This window comes from Pectinophora gossypiella, chromosome Z (genome assembly GCF_024362695.1).
Source record: "Pectinophora gossypiella chromosome Z, ilPecGoss1.1, whole genome shotgun sequence".
Taxonomy (NCBI): Eukaryota; Metazoa; Arthropoda; class Insecta; order Lepidoptera; family Gelechiidae; genus Pectinophora; species Pectinophora gossypiella.
In genome coordinates, this window is record NC_065433.1 from 9,070,965 (window position 1) to 9,098,620 (window position 27,656).

At 36.5% G+C, this 27,656-nt stretch overlaps 2 protein-coding genes across 2 annotated transcripts in view; one reads left to right on the forward strand and one right to left on the reverse strand.

Annotated features, from left to right (window-relative positions):
* The window catches only part of LOC126379963 (uncharacterized), a 10,903-nt gene extending 8,332 nt beyond the window's left edge, over positions 1–2,571 (forward strand). Inside the window, exon 5 of the mRNA XM_050029005.1 lies at positions 1,859–2,571. Coding sequence (XP_049884962.1) covers positions 1,859–1,945 — 87 coding nt within the window. The 3' untranslated portion in view covers positions 1,946–2,571. The remainder of the gene's footprint in view (positions 1–1,858) is intronic.
* Positions 2,557–27,281, reverse strand: LOC126379958 (ubiquitin carboxyl-terminal hydrolase 35). Its single transcript, XM_050028996.1, has 12 exons — positions 26,843–27,281; positions 25,999–26,161; positions 19,779–19,931; positions 19,291–19,514; positions 18,834–18,989; positions 18,593–18,763; positions 18,333–18,520; positions 14,844–15,023; positions 14,121–14,252; positions 9,646–9,707; positions 8,660–9,053; positions 2,557–8,509 (listed from the first exon to the last, which is right to left on the reverse strand). Exons 2-12 carry the CDS (start codon positions 26,153–26,155, stop codon positions 8,098–8,100), a joined length of 2,229 nt encoding a protein of 742 aa, XP_049884953.1. The 5' UTR covers positions 26,156–26,161; positions 26,843–27,281; the 3' UTR covers positions 2,557–8,097.
* Positions 27,282–27,656: the final 375 nt, after the last annotated feature.

Sequence of the window (27,656 nt, forward strand, 5' to 3'; positions counted from 1 at the left end):
GTGATCCGTGAGGGAGTTAATAGCTGTCGAGGCCTCCTCTAAGGAGGTTATTTCTACTGGGAACTTCAGGGCCAAGATCTGCAGAATCTTTGATATTCCAGGTAAAGACCGTGTCTCCTGATATCACGCTATGATACTTCTTCTTAGTAAATTTAGTGTAGTAAGGGGGATCAGGGTTGTCGTTATTTATACTAACAATTTGACCAACAAATGTTTCTTCTTGAACTCAGTTAGTTTCGTTCCAATCCCGAAATCCACTTCCGTAACAATACCATACAACCGCCAAAAACCCCTGCCTAGTGTGGCTATGAATAATTTCCTTCCAAATATCTTGGAAGAGGCCCTTGCCCTATAGGATCCTAGGATCTATATGGACTAGTAAAGTAAGTACTCGTGTGTAAGCATATCAAACAATAATATAATTTATAAAAGCAACAAAACCCACAAAATTATTGAAATAAAAAAGAATGTCACGATCGTGCATTATATGTCACAACCATGTGTTTAAAAAGTCCACGGCTGTGACATTTTTATCATTACATGGTCGTGACAATTTGAAACGTGTTCGATATAACCCAAAAGCTATCCACGACACTGCAAATCTTAAGTAATTATTTTAAACTACACTGTATGACGTGCATATTACTTTTCAAACAATAGTGTAACACTGATACTTAAGTTTAAAACTCTTACACGGCGTTGACGAGTTAAGGTTGTCCTTTTTTTAAAATGTAAAAGCAGATTGATTTTATACTGGTCTCAACGCTCTTAGCCATTTGCAATACTGACAAGATGATATTGTTGCCATTCTAAAAAAACTTAGAAATGCTTGTTAATGTCATAGATTTATTTCTACCGAGTATTGCAATTTTAAAGTGTCGCACACGGTCGTGACACAAAAACTGCTCACAAAATGTATGTTGTTCAAAATCATAAATAGTGTGCATTATTTATATATTTTGTTAAACAGTCTTATAGAACAAAGGTTCGTCTTGCATAGTTGTTGTAATATTTCGAAAAATAACATGCCACATCTTCAGAAAAAAACATTTTATCTGCAATTCTGGCAATCTCACACGACACGTTCCGTGACATTTATGACTTCTAATTTTTTTTAATATAATATCTAATAATTTTATGGCAAAAATTATATCCGGACACGATACTAGAAGTAATTACCTAAGTAAAATGATTCAGGGGTCACCGATTTTCCTAAAAAACATATACAATTCTTACAACTCACACAAAAAAACGTAAGAATAAGAATCACCCGGTTCACTAATGCCTATGCAATGCCCAACTTTACACGTATTTCTAGTTTTATCAGAAAACAGTCAAGAGTTTATTTCACGATAAAACTCTCCAGGCAAATTTCCGTAAGGAACTAAGTAACTTGAATGTGGAGATCATCAGTACATAATCAACTTTTAGCTCTCCACAGTAAGATATTCGTAATATTTAATATATGTATAGCGCTGATTTTCCAAAAAGTTAATAAGTTAATGAAAATAAACACTTGGAGGTTTAATTACGAAGTTAGCAAGTTGGAGTTGTTATGTAACACACGGTCAGGCTGATACAGGTTATCCATGCTCACATTTCTTTACATCCTTTAGTTTCGGACCAACACTACTTGTGTTGGAGACTATTCGTACGAAAACTTCCAGCTTTTATAAGTAACTAAGGTCTGGCGACTGCTGACTCTTAGACTACAGTCTATCACTCACTATGTTCTCCATACTCCTCTTTCGTGCGAGTTCAATGACAATACCCGATCTAAACCTGGTGTCAGGGTTACTGACTGTCCCGTATGATACCGGCGAAGATATCCTATCATTACTATTAATATATTTTTCAGGTACCCGGGAATATATTCAGAAAGATTACGAGGGCTGCGTCTGAAAAATTGAACAACTTGGGTGGCAGATTGATCGGCTTAAATTAAAATACTAAAAGGTTTTAGTATGTAAGCGATTCTTATTTTGTACATAAGTACATGCCTATTCCTTTTTATAACAACATGAAATGGAAAATATGACTTTCTAAGATGCTAGTAATCTAATCACTGCCATAAAAATGACCTAATACTAAAAATATTGTGTTCTGTGTAATTTTATTTGTTGTATCGTATTTATGTTGCGAATACTAATGATTCATTGAGCTGGGGGGTTAATTTAAAAGGCCACATCGAAGCAATTCATCTAAAAAGCAATATTGCAATTTGACATTTGCACATGTAAAAGTAAGTGCGCATTGCAAACAAATGTCAAATAGCAATATTGCTTTCTTAAGATGATTTGCTTCGGTGTGGCCATTTTAACCCCCCTGGGCGCAGTCCTACAGGGTAGGATAAATGTACGGTGTACACAGACACAGGTCTCTTGACTGATTGGTGCTACCAGTTATTTACTTAACCAAAGTTTCCTTGTCTCACAGCAAACATTGTGAAATCTTAGGTGTATGTTTTTGTAATAAATTGATTATTGTAGAATACGAATTTTTTTTTAAGAAAGTATAACTTGTATAGAAATTGCATGTGGTAAATAAAAAAAATCGTGTTTTAAAGATTTATTTATTTCTTTTAAACCGAAAACCAATTTCGTAATCTTCGTGTTTGTATAGTTATAAACGAAAGTATTACAACACCGGGGCTTCTAGTAAGGGCCCGGCTACAATATAGTACGCCTACTTACGCTATTGTTACATGTGTATAACCATGACTGAATATCTAGAGCTTATCATTTAAATGCTTTAAAGTATAATGTTTATTTACATAAAAGGATAAAAGCAAAACAACTATAAGACTATAACGTACAATATATATATAAACATGGTTGGTCATAATGAAACTATTTGGTTTTCAAATGTAAGAACAATATATTTACGTTTTGTGCAGAAACAGATATCATTTTGATAATACCATTCAGAAACCAATAATAATTAACAATGAGCAATCCTTCAAATTCCGGAATTCCACAAGTATCAGGAATAGATGTTGACTCGGCAAGTTAGATGGCAGAAAGAGACGGCGAAATTGAAATGTTAATGAACATAGTAGATATAATAATAAAAGGTCCAATAGGTACAGCAGCAAGCAATAAATTAGACACAGAGTTAAAAGCTAATGTAATTGACATAGACGTATCAGATGAGATTGCAGGGGTTCTTCTGTTTTTGCTTGCATACGTAAAGAACAAAATGATCCATCAGGTTTTGCCAAGTACCAACATAATTATACTGCCAATAAAATTAAGATAGCCAACATAGGCCAACACCATAGCAGGCATAATAGATGAGATTAAAAACATGAAAATCGAAATAAATTTCCTGGTTTAAGAGTAGCAACTCTTACAGTGGAGCTAATGACATTTATAAAGTGTGTCGACGAATTTAGCGACGAGCGTAATAAGACTTTAAGTGAGGGAGGTTGTAGCTAAACGTGCTGTTAAGAGAGACGCATTAGGTAGAGCTGCTGGACGTCAAAATAAAGTTAGAAAAGCTACTCAAAACATAACACAAGACGGATTAAAAAATCATCAAGTTCCTTTGCTTGGGTGTGTTTAGAAATCATTGAAGCCAGAAGTCCAGGCAACGTGACAGAGATTTAAAAAGAATTAGGCGACATCCTAATAATAGCAACAGCTAGGTCCACTCAAAAATTATATTTTCCCTTGATGCTTCATTACAGGTTGTGGTAGTTGCGAAAGAGCAATTATTTCTCCTGGAGCTTTCAGGCTCAAATAGATTTTAACAAACGAACGAAATAAATAGAACGGCACAGATTGTGTTTCATGCTATTTTCGGGACACATTTATCCGATCTTGATATTTGTTTGATGTCGTCTCTTTGTTTTATATTGTAAATTAATAGTATAAGTTTTTTGACGCATGAATGTTTATTACTGAAACAATTTTAATTTAATTTATTTTGAATTGTTATGAAAGAAATGTTAGTGTTGTGGTTTTTAATGTTTGTGTGTTTATATATCCCTTCAGGGATATAGGCGTGGTACTATGTCATGTATGTATTTGAAGTGTTCTAATATTATTTTCCACTATAGATAGTATTATTAATATGTAACAACAGTAGGGAGTCGGGAACCAAAATAACTGTCTCATAATTGTGTTTCAGTTTTAGAGGAATGAACGAAGGACGAGGTAGTTTTATGAATGGCACAATGATCCAGAATAATTTTATTGAGTACTTTAGTAAATTATATTTAATTGATTTATTGGTAAATATGTTACACTGGGCCCGCGTGGTGGCTTAAGGCCCGATCTCCCTATCCATCGATAGGGAAGGCCCGTGCCTCAGCAGTGCAGACGTTAATGGGCTGGTGATGGTGGTTACTAAACGCGAAAATGTTATATCTAACGTTTTGAACATAAGTTTTATAGGGTTATTGCCGTATTAGACACACTAATGCGACAGTTAGTCAGATTCCCGGCTGTACATAACGTACATAGCGGAGCTTGTTGGCATCTTGCAATTCCTTGGCAAAATTCGGACAGATTAGGTAAGAACCGATAAATACAAGTATATGCAGAATATAAATATCTCAGAAACTCAACAGAATTACAGGAGGCGCGGCGCTGGGATATGGGGTGCGGACCTAACTTCAATTGTAAACATTTAGTTTTAAAACATTAAGATGCTTAACAATTACGCTAAACACTGAATTTGAATATGCATCAATATACGAATACTATTCTATCAATGGAGATTTTAATAGTATTACACTTATTTAAACATCAATAGATTACTGTGAATAATATGTGTTATAACAGAATTACGTAATATTCTGTACGTAACTATTATGTGTAAATATGAAAGCTTAATTCCGTAGTTCAAACATAATACATTGTCTTCCTATGTGTACCGTTGAACTATCCTAATAAGACCTTTTTATCGAAGTATCCTGTAGTCCCTTCCATGTGGTGTAGTCGCCATCCATAGTAGCTAAGTGTTCTTCACCAAGTAATTGCTATGTCAAGTCCTTCATAATAATAATAATATGTACATATAATTTAATGAGAGAGCTCGCCTCTATCCCCGCCGTATGCATGCATACATAACGTAAGGACCAACCATATTTCATGTAACAATTCTAGACTGTCCTCAATCAAACAAAAGATTACATGCACTGGTATGATAAGTATGAAAATTTTGAGTTCTGTGAAGATTAATCAATAATTTAAGCAGAACATAATATCATATTTGTAGTGGAACCAAAAGGTTTTCAACCACGTAATTTAATGAGACAATTACAATCAATTTCGGTTTCCTTACCTTTAAATTTACACACAAAAACATTTTCCTTTTTTGCCTGAATAAGACGCGGTTCAAACTTTCAACTCATATTCAACTCTCTTCTGGGTTCCACTACCATATGATTATAATAATTCTAATACAATTCTCACCAAAACTAATAAAGCCTACACATGACTCAAGTTTTCTGTACCATGTGTCCGTTACTGGGATATTCAAGCATGCTCAATAAATATAAATAAAAGACAGATCAGCACAGTGAGGTTTTTAACCACAATACGGTCGTAGGCTTATTACTAAATCAACTTTTACAATTTTACTCTAATTACTGAAGTTTACTCTCTTTAAACGTTTGTTGTCCTCTGTAATTCAAATCATAACACTTTATTGCACATAAACACAACATAAAGGACAATTAAAAATGACAGTAGAAGTACAATCGGCGGCTTTATTGCTAAACAGCTATTTTTTCCAGGCGACCTTAGAGCGTAAGAAATCTATATATACTGGAATACGGGACGGTACAGTAATAGTATACGAAAAATAAAATAAAGACAAATAATAAAATAAACATATAATTCTACCTATATTAACAATACATAAGTATAATACACGACATGCCACTACATGTATATATACATTTCAAAGGTGGTTCAGTAGTCAAATGTTTAGTTATTTTTTTCTATAATATTTATCTTCGTTCAAAGTTTCAAGAAAGTAAACTTCAGTTGTAAGACCTCTACGAGATCCTGTTATATGTACAATAAAATAAAAAATAACACGTTGAAATAATGTATACATATAGGCTCTGTTTTTGTATAAAAGTTATCCTCAGTTTGTCCCGAGTTAAGTGATATATCGAACGCGCTATGACGTCACCTACAAAGTCGAGATAATTACTATAGGTTAACCGACGACAAACAGTTACAAAGTAACGAACAATGATGATAATAAGGATTAAAAACTGAACTGCTGTTCAAAAAGTGACACAAATTAAATTGCCTTACCGTAGCAACACACCTACTATTTAATAATTTACGCGTCACGTGAAACATATTATCGCTATTGCACTGTACAAGACGAAATGAAGCTATCAAATAGGCTACTTGACAACCTTGTTACATATACACCCCCTAAGCGGTATGCTGACGAGGGATGCTTTGCACACGGCACCCGATTGCGACGTCAACCTACTTCGGCGTAAGCTGCTGAAGCTGCAGAACGTGAACGCGCCGGCAGCCTACTGCAACACGACCACCGAAAACAGTGCATTTTGACTCAAGTTAATTAAAATTATATAGTTTAAATTTTGTATTTATTTATGATCTTCGGCTGTTGCTGCCGGTCACTCAATTACTTACTCAAATGAGATACTATTTACGAAACGTCGAAATGGTAGTTTCCTTTGGAGTTTGTATGGAAATACTGTCCTGTGACGTCATCAATAAAAGCGGTCATGCCGTACTCAATTCATAAATAAGTCGGAAAAGTAAAATGAGAATGGCTTTTGATCATCTAAGACAGGCTTCTATTTCTAGATTAGTACTTGTAGTCTCTTGCTAGACGTGTATGACCTTTTAATTCACTTGTTTAACCTTGATAAATATTACAATTTATACTAATCTCTGGCGTTGGGTATTAGTCTTGATAACTTGATAGAAGAGGTTGCTTGCCTTGATTCTTGATAATTTGCGAGTTGCCTTCTTGTATCACAAACTTCACAAAACTTGATAAAGTGGATGTAATCCTCTTGTCTTGCTGATTGCAATGTGTCCACTGTGTCCTGGGATGATATTTGCGCCTTCTCAATCCAGCCGGTGAGACCAGCTGGTGGGAGGCCGGCTGAACTGATTCGCTATCACTCTGAACACGTGAACACTTCGTGTTTGCTCGAAGGACCAAAAAGACGTACAGTTTTTTGCAAGACGTGTATGATCTTTTAATGATAAGATGATAATCTTGATAAACTGATGTGGAGCCGAAAGAGAACATTCTTTTCTTGTTAAAGTTAATTACACAAATGCGCGAGTATACGCTACCTTGATGAGTCGTGAACTAATTATACAATTGCATAAAAGGTAAAATAGCTGACGCGGGACATGTGTCGTTGCAAACCGTACAGTACTCGTATTTTATAATTTATCTTTGACCCAGTCAAATACCTTATTCGTACATCATTCGTTCAAGGAGATAAAATTAATTGTTAAATTCATTTTAAAATATGCTAGTAATTGTAAACGATCTAACAATAAGACTTACAATAAAAGCACCAGAAAAACAAAATGAGGAATCCTTAACTTATGACACGAAACATAAACAAGCTCTAAATATCTATTTCATTTCGTTAAGGAGAGTAAAAATAAAATAAGTTAAAATTAAATCTGACACACGCTTCGTCAAAAACTAATTTAACGAACTATACAATTACTGAAAATTTTTACGTCATACTTAAACAAACACTCTGCATGCGACTAATGCTACTGAAATTTGTGATTTGGCATCATTATTTATATTTCCATTATATTCTAATTAAAATATAAAACAGGCCGTATCGTTTTATGGTGGAAGCAACAATTCCGAAAATAGACATTGAGGCGTACTAAATAATAGGTATACACGTGCGTTCTGAGGGTATGGCGGTACTGTCTGCTAGCCTCTTTATGTAGGTAGAACTAACAATAATTTCACATATCACATCCCAAGTACGTTTGCGTCACTTTTTGATGTTGAACATAAATAAACGTTTAGTTGATCACCTTACTCCTTGTATTCCTTGGCTTCGACAATATCCAACACCGAGTAGTCGATGTATCTGTCGGATCTTAAATGTCATGGGCGTGTGAGCCGCTTCTTGCGCACTGTCTCGACGTAGTGCTTGTTGTGTGCGAGCACGGCCTCCTGCAGGTGTGGCGGCAGCTCCTCCAGCGAGGGCGCGGGGGCCTCTTCCATGTCGGTGCGCCTGTAGAACAGGATGTAGGGCGTGCACGAGCGCTTCAGCTCGTTAAGCTCCTTCTCCTCGGCCTCGGAGACTACGTCGTCATTGAACATGTACCAGTCCTTGCTGTCCATGGCGAGCGTGTAGTAGTGGCCCGAGTCGAGTGTGGTGCCGGCGTGGATGACGGCCGCGTACAGCGCGTACACCGCGTGGTTGTGCTGCGACCGCACCGTCGGCAGGTTCACGATCGTGTTGTGAAACATCGAATGCATCAGCTTGGTCTGCACCTGCAGCTTCGGTTCGAATCTGCTAACACATTCACTGATTACTTATATGATTATTTTTAAAGTAGGCCAGGTAGCCATTTAAAGCCGGTTTAAAATGTACACATTCTGTTTTTTTTTTAAATAATTACAACGATATTACACTTACAATAGGAATAAAATAGGTACTTACTTAAAATTCTTTAGCACAAGTATGAGATACTTGGGAGTAGTCTCGATGAGGACGCTCCTCTCGGCGTCGCGTAGGCAGCCGCAGTCTCGGCACTCGTACTTGTTGTCGCCGGAGAGGCTCTCCTTGGAGCAGTAGTACTCTAGTAAGCTCTGGACGTTGTGTTGGACGTCCTCGGGCCGCTCGGGGAAGGCCAGCTGGAGGTCACGGAACACGTCTCTGGAGAGCGAGGAGGAGCGGCAGGTGGTGCACTCGACGCGCGTCAGCAACACGCCGCTGAACATGTTGTCTATAAACGAGTCGCGCCGCAGAAACGAGCCCTCGAACAAGTGCCTACGTTTCTTCAGCGGCACCATCATGTCGTGCTCTTGGGCGGCGCGCTTGTAGCTGCTTGACCCTAAAAAAAGCTTCTAGTTCAATACTTGTCCATATTCAATTCATTGAAAAAGCAATAGCTTCTTTCATAATCACACAAATCCGTAAGTTTTCGGGTAACATTCGGCACATATAATGAGTCTTTTACGCATTATACGTTCTGGCTTTAAGATACGAAAGATTTAAGAAAAATAAAATTAATACACATACATGATACTGACACACTACGCATAAAAGGCTCTTTGACCCTTTGGGGAAACTTCAGTCACTGGTCCCCAAATAAATTATTTCACAAATATGTTTACGTATGTACATATCATATTGTTTGTTTAGAAATGTAGAAACTAGCGGCAAAGAAAGAGGGTAGACAGTTATGTTTGCCCTTAGAAAATTATGGATCTACATATACCACTCCAATTACATCTCTCATCCCGTGATCATGGCATTTGCAACAGTGTTGAAATATCGGGAGTCTCATAACCCTGATAATAACGCGGTAAGAACCCGGTATTATGTGTTTTAATTATGATAATAACCGCATAAACCTTAAACAATGTATAAGCTTAACGTTTAATAATAAATAATAGCGATAAATAATAATAATTATCAATTACCTGCGGCGCTGCTTCCAGGTCTGGGCGAGACCGAGCGACGGTTGGTCTCCGCGTCGTGATCGCTGTATGCAACAAAATAAATTACTTAACACAGTTTTTATAGTAGTATCCGTGCTTAGTGAAACTCCTTCAGACCTACGAAATATTGGATTCCAACCCGTGACTGTCGATAAACCGGTCCGAGTGAGTAGCTACTGGGGTTTGGTTTCATTAAGCACGGCTCCTTGAAATAAGTTGAAAACTAAGTAAGTAACCGGTGCTGATTCCTGTACACACCATCTAATTTTATTTTAAATTATACCTGTCATTTTCTTATCCGCCGAAAAAGACAGGGACGGGTAATCGACAGGCGTAAAATTTATGTAACAGACGTAAAATTTACGCACAAATTTAAAAAGCCCTTCCATTTTTATATTGGCCAATAAGCCGACAGTATTAAGCTGACAGCACACGTCAAACGGGTTGCACGTGAGCGAGATGTCTATTTTATTCGCCCGGGTTATTCATTTAATTCATTTTAAAATTAACAGTTGTCAATCATCAGTCCCTTTCCTTTTTTGGGAAATGAGAGGTATAACTTAAAAGAAAATGACAGGTATAACAAAATGTACAGGAATCAGCACCTTTTTTAGACGTGACTTATTGTAGATTTGCCACACAGATGGCATTAACTACTTGGCCGGACAAAAGGGGAGCGCTGAAGGCTCTCACCCGGTAACAGGAATCAGCACCATTAATTACCATTATTATATACCATTAGGTAAACCACGAGTTATCAAACTTTTTTGACGGAACTCTTTTGAAAAACTGAACTGACTCAACCCTGTCTTGGAACCCTAAACATAAATATGCCAGCCCACTGGTGAAGGAAAATAATCCTATTTGTAAAATTATCCCTTGTAAGTTTGTAAACATTGTAAGCAATTAAGTAGTAGGTCCTACGTATAATAAAAAGGCGTAGCATCCAGATTTGGGCCACTGGCTGTAAGCTGTAAGCGATCTTTATAAATTACAGGCTACAGGTTTCAGTCGTCCTTAATGTTTCCTTTTCCCTCAGATAAATGTGGTTTTTGCAGTGATATAATGATTGTATCTAATCTGGGTATCTTAAACGGTTGTAGCCTAAAAGTTCAGAATCTGCCAATTTCCCACTCTAGACAGTAATCCCCTTTGCAGACAGGACTTCAAGTTTAAACTTAAGTTGTTTGCCCTTTGGTAGAATCTCAAACAAATGGAGTGCCGAGAGCTACTTCGATATGATGTGTTTGTGTAACTACTGTCAACTATTACATTACCTACTTGTAACAGTTTTTTTTTGACGTGACTTATTGTAGATTTGCCGCAGATGGTATTAACTACTTGGCCGGACAAATGGGGAGCGCTGAAGGCTCTCACCCGGTACAACGTTTAAGACAACAGGCCTGAGGGTGCCCAGTTGGGCGCGAACCTCGGCTCAGGGCGTCGTCTGAGAGAAAAAATATTTGAAAGAATACTTGTAACAGAACAAAAGACATCAAAAAGTAAGAAAACAGTCTTGTTCTAAGCTTGTAAATTCAAATAATGTCTATGGTAGACATCTTTGTTCAATAGTAAACAATAGGTGTCCATTAGCTTTTTGTAACAGAAGCGACAAGGTATCAATTTCAAGCTCTGCACCAGGCCATTACTGGTCATTCAACCCGAAACCTTAATGATTTATCCAATCTATGACAATTAGTGCACATCCCAATACCCTAATGCAACCCTCCCACAAAAAAGAGTTGGAAATTCCTCTACCCATAAGTAAAATAACATAAATCATTTATTTCATTTGTTTTTTTTTCAGTCATGTGAGTATTTTGTATTCTTGTCTCTTGTACAGACTATTTGATACAAGTTTCGATATTTTTCCGCAAAAGCAATATTATGCCAGGATTCAAAATGTAATTAATTTCTACGTGACAGACGCAACGCAAAGTAATGAAGTTATTCAACGAAACCATATAAATTGATGCAAAATTCACACAACTCGCGATATTTATTTCACAACTCACCAGACCCTCATTTCAATCTATTGAATTTTGCGATTTAAATTTCACGATTCAACTACCTTTGATGTCATAATATTGAATATTGCGGTTTCATTACCGAACTCTGATGAATTAATAAAACGAAAATTTTACACAAACTTAACTTTTTTTATTATACAGGGTTTTAGTGATATCGTAACGAATACTGAGGGGGATGATTCAGACCATGATTATGAGTGGAATTTTCCGTCGCAAATTTGTTATATTTTTGGGCTTTTTAAATTATTTTCAATTCTATACTTTTTAAATATTTATAATCCATCTAGACACACTGGAGACTGTCAGCCAAGTTCGTAAAGCCAAATGGCAACACATCGTGGCAAACGGCTGTCTGTAACATACACACGAACCATTTCGGGATACTTTCGACATATACTGCCAAGTCACACTTTGGGTAGGAAAGGACCTGACAATTTCTTTTAAAGCAACCGAAGAAAGTTATGCGTGACAGAAAATTATAGGGATATGATTAGGTAACTTGGTATCCTGTTAGATCTCACTTCTTTTTTTGCGATTACACGTTCTTGATTTTTGAACCCTCGTTCGAATCGGACTCGCAATTTTTTTTTATAGTTCGATGGTCGCTACAACTTATGCATACATTTCAACAACTTATACTTTTTAAATTTTCAAAACACAGCAACGAAGAAGTCGTTTAGGCCGAGTTGGGTCTAATTGATATCGATTGCAATAGAATATTCACAACTAGCCTGGCTCTCTTACAACGTACCTGGTGAATTATTATTTTATTACATAGCGATCAATCAGACTTGACAGTTTCCCACATTAATCTATTGTTCTATTGAAGAATGAACGTGTCACATGATACATTTTATAATTCATCCACTCGTCGTCAATAATAATTTCTGTAAAGAACACAAGCGTCTCGTTGCGAAGGCTGTGATATTGAAAAGAAACAGGGATTCCCAAAGAAATAAGTTAAGCCGATGTCTAGGAGATAAAGCACCCAAATCACCACTCATCAGAAATGAAAATAAGGTAAAAAAAATGATTTATCCTGTTTTTAAGGATACTGCCGTTTATTTATTAAATCCGCTTAATTAATTAAAGAGCAATAATAATTATTCAAGAGTAGCTACTTAGCTAAAACCATAACAAAACTTGGAGCATATTTGAACAAAAGAAACTGCTTTTGTAATAAAAAAATAATCATAATTTTGTTATTTGTGAGTGCTGCTCTTATTTAAGATCGATCGGAGTTAAGCTAATTAAATCAGTTTTTCGGTGCGGGGCAGGTGGCGGAAGTTAAAGGTATTTTTTTTTTATCCGAATACCACCCAGCGGTCGAGTTAGGTTTACCTCACCTCCCTCGGTCTTTCTTTAGTCTTCAATCGATTACGCCAATGTGTAATCCGTGTGTATAAAACGAGGTGTTTTGTATGATGTGTGCGGGGTGTGACTTGGGTACTCATAATTGCCTGACGAAACTACCTTGTCGTTTTAACTCGTTTGAAAATTGAAAAAACTGATCAATCACTGAGTCACGGCTACGTATAGTGCGTACAAATAGGCAGGCGGCTTTACTTATTTACCAGTAATATCAATCAATAAATAATAAATCTGAAAGTCTTAAAACGAACCTGACCCCCACGCTTATCTGATTCATCTCCGAAGTTCTAAAACTCCAGGGGGGTTAAAATGGCCACATCGAAGCAATTCATCTAAGAAAGCAATATTGCTATTTGACATTTGTTTGCATTGCGCACTTACTTTTATATGCGCAAATGTCAAATTGCAATATTGCTTTCTTAGATGAATTGCTTCGATGTGGCCATTTTAACCCCCCAGAACTTAATATTAAAAGTCTAACGGGGGTTAAAAGGCCACATCGAAGCAATTCATCTAAAATGCAATATTGCAATTTGACGTATACGCATATAAATATAAGTGTGCAATGGAAACAAATGTTAAATAGCAATATTGCTTTTTTAAATGAATTGCTTTGATGTGGCCTTTTTAACCCTCCAATTTTCTGACGATGTCGGATTATAATTAACAACTGAATCGGAATATTGTTAATGGTAATTATGATTTGTTTGGCAAATTAAAGCAATATTGGGTGATTCCTTATTGTGAAGGGTTGTGTAGGAAATGTTGGAATAGTTTTATTTATTTACTTGGATTTTAATTTTTTTTAGATGCTATCACTTCGTTTGTTTATAAACATTTACATATATTTGTGGTAGCTTGTAAATGGCCGTTATTATATTTCCGATACATACTATATTTTACTTCGTCTGTGCACCTTAATATATCCTACGTACCTGACCGCTTCACACACATATTTTACTTAAAAAACCTGTTGTGCCGCAGTCATATTTCTATAAAAATACTGTCACTTGACAGAATTACCAAATGTTTCCGTGGAGATATGATGAAGCTTACCTGGAGGAGTGTGAGACATGGGCGATGGCAGCGTGGCGCATGCGGTGGGCACCGTTGAGCAGCGCTGGCCGCGAGTAGTCGAAATTAACATCTGACACGTGCTCGTAAGACTGCAGCAGCTCAAACAAGTACCTGCATAAATTGTATTATGTTAAAGGACTTATTTTTTTTGCTCATTACCGTTTCCGCTTACAGCCTTCTTTCAATTTTAAAGCCGGAATTAAATAGGAGCGGTACAAAACTGCATTTGCTGTCGCGCAACCGGGAAATAATAATTTACTACGGAGGGAATAAAATTTACACTTAATTAAAAGAAAACGTGGAGACTGTGTCTGTGAAGTATTTTATATTTTTTCAATTCTATTAATTTATAATAAATAACTAATCTAATCATGACGTTTTAAAACAGTTTGTATTGCCAAATCTAGAAACATTGCCTTTTTCAATCCATCTACTTGTAAATGATCTTATTTCTGATCTATATATTAATGTAGCAGGGACAACAATTAAGTTATTTGCTATAACTGCCTTAATAAACGTAGACGTAGAACTACGAGCACCCTGAGCATTCAATTTCAGATAACAGACAGGCTTTTATCTGCTACATAGTGTGTCTGAATACAAGCGTATACAATTTCATAAAGCTTTTAAATACAATGGCTGTCTCCTTACGGCAAAGTGTCTCGGAACCTATAAGACACTTAGATAATCAATAATACTCACCCCAGAAATTCCGAGCTATCGTGCTGGTTATCCTTCGTAAAGAATGGTGGCTTCACGACGCTGAAAAACTCGTCCGGATTCAGCTTGGTACTTATTGAATGCATCATCTTGGCGAAAAGAAGCCCCATCTTACTCCAATAAGGAACGTCTGTCATTTGCATCATTACGTGATTACTGAACCTTAAAACAGATTTTAAAATTAATATCTTGCACGCTTTCTGTTTCTTAAAAACCTATTCTAACAATTCTGTCATTCTGACCAGCAACGTATCTCGCTAGTGCTAATATTGTATTTCGCAATCGCTAATCATTTGTAAATTATCCTAATACTGGTAATATGATGGAGTCACAATACCGGGAATTCCAGATTTAAATCTCTTTCTACATTCGTAGAACCAGAATTGTGCGAATAAAATGGAAAGAGGAGTCTCAGGTGGAGCAAATAATCCATATTACAGCGTACTCTTACTATATCTAGGTTACTGAAAAATATCATGTTTCACTGCATTGGAATTCAAAAAGAATTTCCTGAACTAAATTGCTTTCCTATAGAGCGCAAAGCGAACGCATAATTTTCCGCAACAAGATAATCACATTTTATCTAACAGAAGCAACTTCAAAGGTTACTATAAAGTTTTAACGTAAATGCAAAACGAAGCCATGTCCGTATACACAACAGGACCCTTCGTCTGATTCGATCGACAACCAGAGTTTCACTTTCGTAATATTTAGTACCTTCCGAGTAGTGTAAGAAAAATAATAGTACCTTTACAGTTAAACAAAAAACTTGAATTAATTTCCAGCAGGACCCTCCGTGGTTTGAAGGTCTTCAGACCATTGGTGTATATCCCTGTATAGCGGTGCATTAGTACCTTCAGATTATCTTCGTTTTCTTTTAAAACAAATATTAGTTTATAAGAAATAAATCTACAAAATTTTTATACTGCCAGCAGGACCCTTTTTTGTTTTGGTGCTTTCAGTCCAGACATTCATATTTCCTAGCAGCAGTATATTAGTACTTTTCAAAAAAATATCGCTTAATTAAAAAAAAATGTACTTATTAAAAAGTAATAAGACTGATTCTTTATCAGAGAAAATATTCTAACACTTTTATTTATGTGATGCAACCAATGAAATAAAAATCAGTTTTCATGTTATATTAGGTAGGTACGTAGTTTAATATCGTCAAAAAGGAAAACACAATGAAAATTATAACAAAAAATAAATTATATTTACAAAAATTTACATTAGGAATTATCAATCAAAATTACAATTACCAATCAAAATTACAATTACCAATAGAAATTATCAATCAAACGTTGTTCAGCGTGGGTTAATAAAGATCATAGTAGATCATTGGTTGCATCACATAAATAAAAGTGTTAGAATATTTTCTCTGATAAAGAATCAGTCTTATTACTTTTTAATACATTTTTTTTTAATTAAGCGATATTTTTTTGAAAAGTACTAATATACTGCTGCTAGGAAATATGAATGTCTGGACTGAAAGCACCAAAACAAAAAAGGGTCCTGCTGGCAGTATAAAAATTTTGTAGATTTATTTCTTATAAACTAATATTTGTTTTAAAAGAAAACGAAGATAATCTGAAGGTACTAATGCACCGCTATACAGGGATATACACCAATGGTCTGAAGACCTTCAAACCACGGAGGGTCCTGCTGGAAATTAATTCAAGTTTTTTGTTTAACTGTAAAGGTACTATTATTTTTCTTACACTACTCGGAAGGTACTAAATATTACGAAAGTGAAACTCTGGTTGTCGATCGAATCAGACGAAGGGTCCTGTTGTGTATACGGACATAACGAAGCCAATGATGTAGATTATATTTCTACGTACGACCACGGCATCAGAAACGTTAAGGGTGGCATCGATATGAAAATTTTCAAACTCTCCCTTAGCTGAATTTTGCGAAATGAAATAATGCCACTCAAACAACAGGAGAACACTGTAAACATTCGCGTCGGCAAAGAGTATCCATGAGATGAAAATGTAAACCCGACAAAGCTCACAAGTTGCAACAAAGCACGTTATGGTAGACGCGGAGCTTATTGACGCCTGCCTATGATTGCAAAACTTTTTGCTGTTTGCGGCTGACACCGGACTAGGTTTTAATTAATACGAGTGCATGGGGAACTCCCGACTTTTCACAAAAAGCTGTATTTTCAATGCAATTTATTTTAAATCCAGGCTTTAATTAAATCTGTTTCATTTTATTTTCTGTGTAAAATAATTGCAGTGTCTGGTAAACTGAACTCCGCCGCTAACGAGCATGGGTGAGAATTTTGATACATGTATATTCAGTTTATTCTTTGTTTCACTTGCATGCAGCAAATTACGCAAAATGATACGTAGAGTGAGGGAAATAATAAAAATCAATAGAGCTGTAAATAGCCCGGGAGAGCTGTGTGCTGTGTACGCGCGCTAGGATTACAGTTTTCGCAGAAGCGCTGGGCGATGGCTGAACGAGGGTGGCACGAGCCGAGGCTCTCGGCCCACGCTGGCAACGCGAGTCCCGCCCTTGTTATATTGAAATGCAATATTAAATGTTAAAGTTCACACTTTATACCAATACAAAAACTGATGATAGTTCAACTTTACAGAGCAGATGGTACGTATTTATTTTCTTTTTTAAAATCTTTCTCCGTTATGAAAGTACGCCCGTGTCTGGAACAGCTAATTAGCGGGAGACTTTTATATTGAACTTTTCCTAGGTAGAAAATACTTTGTAAAGGAATTTTGCATTGGCATCGCGTACACATATTGCAGTCTCGCGCTTTACGTTCTTTGTTAAGAATCTTTCAAACATTAACTAGATATTCAAGTATTGTGCTATTACAGAAACTATATCAATGTGCTCGTCGTATTCTATTCTATTTTTATTATTTTTGTGTAAGAACAAGTTTCTCAATGATACAGTTGTATCGGTTGGCTACAAAGACCTCAACAGTTTTCAAAGTATATTGAGGAAGTATTCTACACAAGTAAGTAATCTTCTTTCAATAGGTTTTGTGGAAATAATAACATAAAAAACTGAGGGAATATAAACAAGGGCCAATATTTAGGTCTCATTCGTTTATCGTGATGTAAACAAAACTGCTGAACACAACCTTCCTTATCATGCGAAGAGGATATGGGTCTTATTTTGATGCACTGTCCAACTGCGTTTTGGGTTAAGGAAATACACTACCGAAGGTAAATGAGTATCACTGGCATTTCATTTCGTGAAACGCCACAGAGCAGTAGCCAGACATTCGCAGCATAAACTGATTACAGCCATTATTAGAAACGTTACATTATAAAAAAAAGCTTTCGCCATAGCAAAAATAGGTTACTAATAAAATAATACAACAAAATTCAAAGTACATGAACGAGCGCTACAGATTACATTATTCGGTTGTTTTTTGTAATGAAATAGTTTCGGGTACTAATTACTACATAAATAAGAGTAACAAATATAAGTACTTACTGCCTGGTGACGAGCAGAGCTTGCATGACGCTGTTCATGTAGCACGTATTGCCAAGGTTGAGTAAGCCGACTTTACGCACCGGCGGGGACGGGTTGGCTGTCGGTACGACAAGGCAGCGCCCACGCCATGGAGGCATTTGAAGGAATCGACAGCCACGGGATGCCATGTGGCGCTCCAGGCAATCAATCTACAACACATGCTCTAGTTTGACCAAATAATTATTCAAACAACAATTATCGAAATTAGGATTTATACTAACCAACTCGGCGTGTTTAGCCCGAAACCCGTCGAGAGCTTCGCCTTTGTAAATATAAGTGTGGTAGTCAACCATGGCGGTAACAATATCCACTATGTTTTGCAAAATCTGTCGGCTGAACTGTCCGCTGTCCCGGGCTAACTTTGTGAGGACATCGGCGACATTCGCTTGGATCTGATGGGAAACTGGTCAGTTAGATTTAATTATGACAAAGATCAAATAGTTTCAATAAGATTATACTTGCCACTCCAAGTGCTTCAGTCGATTCGCGCATAGAGGCAAGAACATGGAATATGACATCAGCAATAGCTGATCGCATTCCCCCATCAGCGAGGGAAACGAACAAATTGCTCAGATTGTCCACGGATACCTCTATAAGGATGTCATATCCTTCGTTTTCCTAAAAAAATATTAATCATAAGAGACTGCATGCTTCACTGACTATTAAACAAGTTAACTGTAGTTAAACATATGTGACAAGAATAAACAATGAAATATCTCAGGACTCTTCATATGATAATAAAAATAGCGGAAGTTGAACAAATGAAGTTAATCTGATAAAAAAAGACGTCACTAAAAGATGTCCTGTAAGTTGTAGATCGCCCAGATAGGTACACTGAACTATGATTAAATATCCTGAGATCGTGAGACTGAGGGTTAGTGTCATCAATTGCTACTCGGACCTAAATTAGTAATTTTACCTCTAGAGCTTTGATGTACGCCATGACCCAATCCCCTAGTAGTGCAGTGCCATTCCACTCATACAGCCAGCGGTAAAGGCATGAAAGCGAGGCCCGGTGGCCGGCGCCCGCGGGGCCGTTTTCACTCTGCTGGACAAGCCAGCGGGCGGCAGACAAGGTTGCCTCACTGTCCCAACCTTCCAGCACAGTCAAAACTATCGAAGTCGCGGGGCAAGCATCAGACTCTGTTCAAAAACACTAGTTTGATGAAAATGAAACTTCAATTTGCTGAAAATTACAGAATTATTTGGCTGACCTAGTTCAAACTGAGATACATTTAAACAGATTTATAAGTCGACTACAAACACACGGTCGCGAAATTTTATAAGAGTTTGCTGATCGATCGGTGAAATCTAAATTCGGGTGGTTCTATCTTTGTTTAAGAATTTAGGGAGTTATATTGAGTATAAGAACTAGGGGCACATTTGAAGGATTAAAGTTTTACTTACGAGGATCGGAGATCAGGGTGTAAAACTTGTCAAGAACAGCCGTGACGATCTCATGTCGGACGCTGGAGTGGACGGTGTTGACCACACGCAGCAGAAACACTTCCACTGACGGCAGTAGTGTCCACAATTCCTCTTCGGTGCCAGTAGCCCGAGCTGTTCCCATCATATCACTGTTAGTCTTTTGACTCCAACAATAGGCTAGTTTCCAACTAGTCAAATCAGTTACTTTTTACCACGAAATTCCTATAGAATTTGTATGAAAAAGTGACGTCATAGAAAAACGTGACAAACTGTCGCACTTATTATTACATTTTTCTTTATTAAAATTCATAAATAAAAAAAGAAAACGTTTTTTGACACTTTTAGGTCTGTCTTTATGTAGTAATCAGAATTTCATAATTTATCTTTGAATTAGGAAACTACCCAATTATAGAAGAAACCCTTGTTACCTGTATGAGGCAATATTTTCAATATACAGGGTGTTAGTGACATCGTAACGAATACTCAGGGGGATGATTCAGACCATGATTCTGAGTTAATATCAGGTGGAATTTTTCGTCGCAAAATTCATGTTTTTTTTTTAGTTTTTTTAAATTATTTTCAATTCTATACTTTTGCGATGGAAAATTCCACTTGATATTAACTCAGAATAATCAGCTGAGTCATCCCTCTCAGTATTCGTTACGATGTCACTAACACCCATACCTACTTGTATGGCAACCGTATGTACTTGTGCGGGGTGTAAGTGACATCGTAACGAATACTGAGGGGGATGGTTCAGACCATGATTCTGAGTTGATATCAAGTGGAATTTTCAGTCTGAATATTCATGAAATTTTTTGTGTTTTTTTTTTATTATTTTCAGTTCCATACTTTTGCGACGGAAAATTCCACTTGATGTCATCTCAGAATCATGGCATCAATCACCCCTCAAAGTTTTCGTTACGATGTCACTAACACCCTGTATATTGTTATAAAAATATGAAGTCGAGTCGGGATTGCAAGATACCCACTGCGTCTTTTTATTCCAAATTATTGAAAATTTTGATTTTCTCCCTTTTTAGGAGTTTTACTAGGTATGGATTTTCCTTTTGTGCTGAACTAGGAGCAAAAACTAAATAGTTGCTAATCTACCCAGAGATGACGTAAAGGCCGACGAAGGATTGTGTCCTTTCACCGTCACCGTGGGGATTACCATGTATCTTAGGATTTCGTATCAAAAATGCCAACAAGTCGTGTTGCGATTGCGTGTAGCTCTGCCCACGCCGGTAGGGGTTACGGGCGTGAGTTTATGTAATTGTATGTTCACGTTGGAACTGACCAAGAGTTTTTATAATACTGTCTACTACAAGACACGATACAATACGTTCAAGTCTCGACAAATACATTGATTTCTCAAACTAACTGTATGGTCACGAGTACTAATATGTATACACTTTGAAACCGTGTCACATTAACTTTTTTGTCAAATTAAACCGTAAGTCAAATATAATAGTGCGACAGGGTTCCAAAGTGGGTACATGATATTGCTTATGACTGTACCAGCTGGGCGAGAATGTTTAAGTTACCTTGAATTTTAAAATATTTCACATCAGCATTAAGGTCCTGGAAACTAGCATTGGTGGTGTTGCGGCCCAGGTCAATTTGAACTTTGCTCGTTGATAAAAGCCTAGAGTATTACTTAACATCGCGTCGCCCCTACTTTCCTGACCGGGATTGCATTACGGCAATTGAATTATGTGTCCAGTTAGGGCGCGTTTCAACCATGCGCTTGCAAAACGCACTTTATCATTTTACTCTTTGGTAGTTAAGATAAGTCTATATACCAGTACAGTCATGAGCAATATAATGTACCCACTCTAGGACTCTGTCGCACAAACATATTTGACATTTAGTGAGACTTACAGTTCAATTTGTCAAAAAAGTTAATGTGACATGGTACCAAAGTGTATAAATATTAATGCTCGTGACCGTAAACGTCGTTTACTCAATAAAATCTAAAACGTTACTGGGTTCCCGCGCGACCTGTCAGGTTTGAGATCCGTCGTTCTGATTGCTTCTGGTGCAGCAATTGCAATATCCGTTACGCTGAACACAAATAGAATCACTAAAGCAGCAGGCAGTCAGGACCCAACGCAGCGAATATTTCTACATATTTTATTGACATGCGTCTGGAAACGTTTCAAAAGACTTAGCCACGCAATGTTCCAAAATGTTAAGAAAAAGCCAGCACGTAAGCGCTTGACCCAGTGATGTATTGTGAGCGCACCCTAACACCGCGGTATTGGACACATTTAACTTAAGCATAAGATGACCTATGATGGTGGGGACATATCACAAAAAATACTTTGTGGTCCCTAGTTTGGTAAGGACATTACAGGCTGTTCACCTGATTGTCCGAAAGACGCTCCGTGCTTCGGAAGGCACGTTAAGCCTTTGGTCCCGGTTACTACTTACTGATGTAAGTAGTAGTCGTTACATGAGTCATGTCAGGGGCCTTTGGCGGCTTAATAGTAACCCTGACACCAGGGTTGATGAGGTTGGTACTCCACCTCACAACCCACACGATAGAAGAAGATGATCTATCAAAAGCTAAACGTTTAGGAGTGCGATTTTCAACACACGTTGCTAGTTTTCATTATACTCGTATTCTTCCGCGTGCATGCGTGTTGTTTCAGACAATTATGTGACAATGTGTTGCGAATGTATTGCGAAGAAACCCAATCTTGACAGGGATTTAGTATAATGATTTATTTTAACACAGAAAACTAAGTTCCGATACAACGTCTAAACAATAAATTATTTTTTAACCTATGCGATCTTATGCTATTTTTAACCGACATCAAATAAATGAGGTTATCAATTTGACCCGTAAGTATGTAATATTGTGTGCGGATGCGGGTGATGGTGTGGACGCTCAAGTGAATACTGGTATAGATGCTGGAGGGCTAAGGCCTATTCGAGTGTTATGATAACGTAGTTACGTAGGTACCTGGTTAAAAATATTTTCAGTGTTACCTACTTCTATCCTATATTATCCATATTCCCAAATAAACAGAATTTATCTAGTTGGGAATATGTTTGCAAATCTAGTAACATAGTGAGATATTATGCCTTGTCACGTTACATACGGGAATACGTATTGGTAGCCTGTCGCGCTTCTGCTTCCGCAATACAGGTTAGATCCTAGTGCGAATGTGGGCCGTGGTCGGCCGTCCGATGGTATGCCTGTAGTACTACCGTGAACATGCTGTATCTTATTATTGTACTTTTACTATAGTGTTACAACGCAAATAAAGAATTTTTACTTTACTTTTTTTTTTACTTCTAAAAAAGGATATTATAAAGTTAGTGATTATCTAGAAGATATGAAGTGGGATGCTCTGTCGCGGGGCCATCACTCCCAATTTAGTTGAAGACGTACCACGTACATACCTAGTGTACGTGAAAAGATTTTGTGTACGCGGTACATAAAGAAAACAACGAATTAAAGTAGTTCCGCTGCAAAGTATACTCCCCAGCACTCAGTATGCATACTTCCCGATGTTTTCTTTCCCTGATTTTAAGTACAGGTCGATGTACGTACTACGTACATTACGCATTAATCACTTGGTCCATAACATACACACAGATGATACACGTTCGGGTCCAATTTGCACAATCTTCCTATCGTACCTTAATTAAACCATCACGTTAGTCGAGACGCCTTCCCTTAATCGATCTCCGACTACATGCCTAAGAATGATGGATCATTCTGAGCTGATTCAATAAAAAATCAAGTTTTGAGTCAAGAATAGCCAGACCCTATTTCCCTCTATTTCCTAGATATTCGAATTTAAAACAGACATTTTAACGAAAAGTATTTTTTTTTTAAAACAAAATACTGTCAGATAAATATGATAAAATAGCATAGACTCTAATATGGGTACGATAGAGATGTTGCCAGCTTGTTCGACAGGTAAGAGTTCGTAAAGGATATGAGTACTGAGCTGAGGTACTGAGTCATACAGACAGACTGCTGTTGCACAATACTTTAATAGACAGGTTATATATTTCAGAGACATGGACAAAATTTTCCAATTCAGTCTTGTTACCCTTTTTGTGCAGAATCGAGACCACAGCTTTCGTCCAGTTGTTTGGAATGTTAGCGTTTATCACAACTTTGTAGAAGAGTTTCGTCAACATATACAGTAAGAGCGCTCCACCTGCCTAAGGGATCGCTACGTATATGCCATCTGCTCCAGAAAATGAAACGAAAGGAAAATGCCACGTTTCCTTTTAACTAGAACAAAACCTACTTCGTCTTGCGTTATGACAGGTCGTTATGCCACGATCGCTCAACAGGTTCCGCTCTGTCATCTGCGGCATCCGGAGTACTAGGGTGTTCGGTTTTTGATGCGTATATTTCTGTAGAATCTTCAACAATTCAAAGCATGCCATGTCGATCTGTTACGATATTGCACTATTTGTCTTTTAATTTATGAATTTATGATCTTCCTTTGTTTAATTTTCTTCGACAACTTTTGGTCCTCGATTTTGCTTGATAGTCTCTATCATTACTTTATTGTTTCCTTCCTTAAATTACTTCTGATAGTCTTTGAACTTTTTTATTTGTTTTTTAGCCTTTCTGATCTGCTGTTGTCTCCTCATATCTTATTTCTGAGTTATTAAAGGAAATGTTGAAGATCTTAACTTAAAAAGTTCTTGATTGATTGTGTAGATGTTTTAGAATCACCTAATCGCAATTTAGTTAATAATAATAATACTCCTAAACACCAATTTACTCCGTGTTACTTGCACTATACAAAGAAAATTCCATACTTATAATTAGAGAGATGCGCCGAACATTCGTTAGGTATTCAGTCGAATATTCGCTTATATTCGGTATAATTTATAATTTACATTACTTTATTTTTTACAGATATCAATAATATATAAGTATGATTTTAAATGTGTTATTTATTAACTGACCTGTACAATATTTTTTACCACCTTAGGCTACATCTTTAGACAATCAGGTGTGATTGTGGCCAAACACAAACCAATTAGTTTGGGTGAATATTCAGTTGTAATAGTCAAATTGAACAATATTTGGCACATCTCAAGTGAATTAATCAAGTGAATTTTAATTTTTAATACTAAAGTCTTTGCCACTGCAATGCCACCTCCATATCAATTGAAGTTGTTTCTTTGTGTAGTAGGTATGTAATGAAAATCATAGGATATAATTGATGTTCCCACATTAAAATCAAAATCCATACCAGAAAAGTTGTAAGGGGAACATAATCATTGATATTTACTACTTGTGTATACAGAGCTACAAATAGTATTTTTATAGCACCTACAAATACATTATTTCAATTATACAAAAAAAATTAAATCTTTGCTCAGCAATTGGGTAGTTTCCTAAGTCTAATGGTGAGAAAAATGTTTTCTTTTTTCTATTTAACTAAATTATGAATTTTAATAAGAAAAATGTAATAATAAGTGTGACATTTAGTCAAGTTTTTTTATGAAGATACAGGTTGGTTTTTCATACAAATTCCATAGTAATTTCGTGTATTGACATTTAAGAAAAAGTAACTGATTTGACTAGTTGGAAACTACCCTATTCAAACTAAGAAACATTTTCAATAAACATGTTTTTTATTACAACCTCCTTTCTTTTCCATTCCTTTCAACAACCATCATTACAACCATGATAATATACTCAATGTCTTTTTTTAATGCTTAAACTATATAAATCTATGCATCTACTCAGCCTGTATCCACCCACTGCTGGGAATAGGCATCCTCTCTTCACGCCATCCTTTCTGGTTCTGTGCAAGTCTCATTCATTGCTTTCTGGCATACCTCACAATGTCATCCAACCACTGGGCTGGTGGTCTGCCTCAATATCACATACCATCGCATTCCACCATTAACCATTTAAATATGAACTTGTATTTATACAACAACATCAAATCAATAAAATACCGAATAATAGACATGGGACACTAGATGCAACAGGTTAACTCAAATTGTGAAACTTTCAAGAAAATACTTTCAGTTTTATTGTTTCAAATTATGCAGATTAAAATAATAAATAATTGTCATCATCAATTTCACACATTGCCTATTTTATATTACATTATTCTGATTATCTTTATTCAAAGCTCTCTATTAATGTACATAATTTGGAATGTTTCAATTTCATACCTGTTAAAAGTAAAATACTCACCAAGGCATTTTACTATATCTGTGCAGTTCTTCACAAGCTGGTTGGGTGGAGGCAAATAATTGGTTTGGGTATTCATCAACTGGATATACTGAGCCAGCGCTGCCAAGTCTAGCTGGTTGTGGTTGTCTTGGACCAACTTATGCTTTTTTACAGCCATATCGACCTGCATTGGAACACAATCAGTTATAGCCATATCAATCTGCATCGTCACATTATCAATCATAGCCCCCTCAGGTTCTTTCAGTGGAGGTACTTCAGAATTATTATTAGAAAATTCTTCGGGATATTCATGAGTATTATCATCAGAAGAGCCACCAGCTTTGTATTCAACATGTTCCCCATAATAATGCATGGAATAGTTAACTGGATATTTTTGAACATATTGCTCATTATATTCGGACACATTTCTGTCTGGATATTGTACCACAGTGTTATTGTTGTTCTCATCATTGTTGTAGAAAGAAAACATTTTACTTCTTATTGCACCCCACATGATTAATAGCCAATTAATTGTTAGGTGTTCTAAGCCACATATACTGTCCGTAATTTACGTTATTTATGGCATATGAAAATACACACAAATGCATACCACAACTAATTCACAAGTAGGTATGGTAACAAATTCTGAAATGTCGACGAAGCGACAATCGTGCGAACTGCACGAAGTGCAACGCGGTAATGGGTTTGCCCTGCGCTCCCCCGTGGCTTGCACCCTTACAAAACATGCGCATTTGCACCTTCCGAAGTTACCTACCTAGATACCTAGTTTGTAAAATGACAGTACATAAAATGGCTTCCAAACTGCAAACTATTTAACAATTAAAATCAAAGGTAAAATACTCACATCAAATGCAAAACACCTTGACGTCAAAAACAAACTAATAGAACACCAGAATTGTTAAGAAATACATTGTCATTTGCACAACTATCTTTTGAATCTATGATAAAATACGAGTGATTGCATTGTCACAGCTCATCCTGGGACGTAATCGCGATTGACTCTTGACATCCTAGTCATTTCCATTCGACAACAAAAGTGAACACTGGCACACTGCAGATTTGACCGACCACCTAGATAGGCATAGGCTATGCATGCAATAGTACGTTCCAGAGTAAATTTGCAGCTGATTAACAAATGATTCTAGGATATAACATTAAAGTAACACAACACACTTCACGATTGATTAACAAAATTTTATAAATAATGTCATGAAATTGCACTTCCAAACACAAAAGATTGATTTTACTCAACAAAATCTTCCATTATGTATCGCACAAGTATGTGTATATATAATTAATTTCAAGATCCATAGTCTATGGTAGTTTTTGAAAAAAAAATTACCGTTTTTGATTCGTATCTTTTTGAGCCGGCTGTATCAAATTTAAATGCTTATGCTTGTTTCATTTTCAAGACTTGATGTGTTCAGTGTTTACTTTTAAACGCGACTTCCCAATCAAAATCTTGCCGAAATTGTAATTTAATTAAAATAGAATTAACGCGTTTTTACCAATATTGCATAATTATTGCGATCAAGTGCAAGTTGGGTTCGTGCTCGAGAGGGTGCCGTATAATATAAGCGTGCCGGTTAAATTCAACCAATGGGGGTAAATCCTTACGCTCATTCTTGTTATAAAATACTAGCTTATAATTGGCTACT